Below are 1,759 nucleotides of genomic sequence, written 5' to 3'. Positions count from 1 at the left end.
CACACCGAGTTCCCCTTCGGCCAGCACAGCTCAGGCTCAGCCGTCCAGGATGCCATACGGGCTGCAGCCCAGCGCATGGGCGACACCAACACTGGCCTGGCACTGGCATACACCAAGGAGCAACTGTTTGCCAAGGCGGCAGGGGCCCGGCCAGGAGTGCCCAAGGTGCTGGTGTGGGTGACAGACGGCGGCTCCAGCGACCCCGTGGGGCCCCCCATGCAGGAGCTGAAGGACCTGGGGGTCACCGTCTTCATCGTCAGCACTGGTCGGGGCAACCTCCTGGAGCTGTCTGCTGCCGCTTCAGCCCCCGCTGAGAAACACCTGCATTTTGTGGATGTGGACGACCTGCACATCATCACCCAGGCACTGAGGGGCTCCATCCTCGGTAGGTGGGAGGGGGCCTGGGGAACCCCAGCTGGGAATTCGGGAAGAGGGCTGGGAAGACTCCAGGAGGAACTCACATGCCTGGAGGGAGCAGAGGCCAGGGCTGCACACCCGGCTTCTCCAGGGACACATTCCAACTGGTCACCACAGGGGTCCCACCACCTGGGCTGAGGTGGGACAGAGGACAGGTCTGAGGAAACACCTTCAGGTGAGGCTCCCTACTGGAGAGTGGGGGGTTTGGTGAGGGCTGAGGGACCCGCGGGCTGGATCTGAGCAGATGTGTCTTGTGGCTATGTGGAGAGGTAGAGAAGGAGGTTTCAAGCCTGAGAGCTCTGCACATGTACCCACCATGCCTGGAGGAAGGGGGAGGGCCAGGGCAGGAAGGGCAGAGAGTGCCCCCAACCAGAGCTGGGTCCCTTCTTTCCCCAGGGGAAGGGGGTTTGAGCAAGACTGCACTGCTGGGGATTGCTGGAAAGGAGGCTGGGCCTGGGAGAGCCTGCTGCAGGGGCTAGCAGCTCCCCACGGACTTTCTTCTGGATCCCTCTGACCCAGCTAGGGAGAGGGACAGGGAGGAGAGAGAGGTGGAGTTAAAGGGCCTGGTCACTGGCAGGGTTTGCTGTAGCCACTGCAAAATGCCAACAACCCCAGGGTCTTCCTGAATTTTGGCCTGCAGTTAATCATCCACCTGAAACCGAAAGGAGTTGGTCTGTGGGTTGGAGGGAGGTAGAGGGTCTTTCTGAAGATCTGCTCCAGGGCACCTGGCCCTGGTGGCCCATGGGTCAGCTGCTGGGGCTGAGCCTGAAGGGGACAGCAGGAGAAAGGGCAAGCAGCTGGACAGGAAAAGCCCAGGGCTGCAGGGCAGTGAGGCAGTAGGGTGGCTCTCCTGGGATTGGGGGCAGGGTCTGTGTGTGGCGATGGGCAAGGGGAGTGCCAGCCAGGCAGCTGGGCACCCAGCGTTCACAGCATCGGGTCCTGACTTAACCCTATGTAGACATCTGTTAGCCTCACCCACCTGCCAGGTCACTGAGATGACCCTCTGGGGCTTGGCATCAAAGCTCAGGAGTAACGTTTGGGGGTCCCACCCTAGAGTCCCCCCACCACACTCTCCTCCAGGTCCAGCTGCCCTTGGGCTTGTCACATCTCTCCTACCCCTCAGGACATTCTCCAGTAGCCTGTCATCTCCTGGCTGAACTGTGGGCCCCTTTTCTTTGACTCTCCAGAGCAGAACTGATCCTTGACCCCGTGCTGGTCACTCGTGCTGCCCGGAGTGGTGGGGAGGGCATCCTCTGACATCATTTTGAACCCTGCCACCCTTGAGTGCCCTTTGTCTAGCCCACTGAGTGGTGGGTGGGAAGTGGCCCGCTATGGTTTGGAG

General features: G+C 61.5%; 1 protein-coding gene across 1 annotated transcript in view; it reads left to right on the top strand.

Annotated features, from left to right (window-relative positions):
• Positions 1-1,759, top strand: part of VWA1 (von Willebrand factor A domain containing 1) — a 6,480-nt gene that overhangs the window by 2,529 nt on the left and 2,192 nt on the right. Inside the window, 1 exon segment of the mRNA XM_010850221.1 lies at positions 1-385. This exon segment is cut by the window's left edge and continues 28 nt beyond it. Coding sequence (XP_010848523.1) covers positions 1-385 — 385 coding nt within the window.

The sequence above is a fragment of the Bison bison genome, unplaced genomic scaffold, assembly GCF_000754665.1.
Source record: "Bison bison bison isolate TAMUID 2011002044 unplaced genomic scaffold, Bison_UMD1.0 scf7180017864289, whole genome shotgun sequence".
Classification (NCBI taxonomy): domain Eukaryota; kingdom Metazoa; phylum Chordata; class Mammalia; order Artiodactyla; family Bovidae; genus Bison; species Bison bison.
This window is presented reverse-complemented; position numbering and strand designations above follow the sequence as displayed.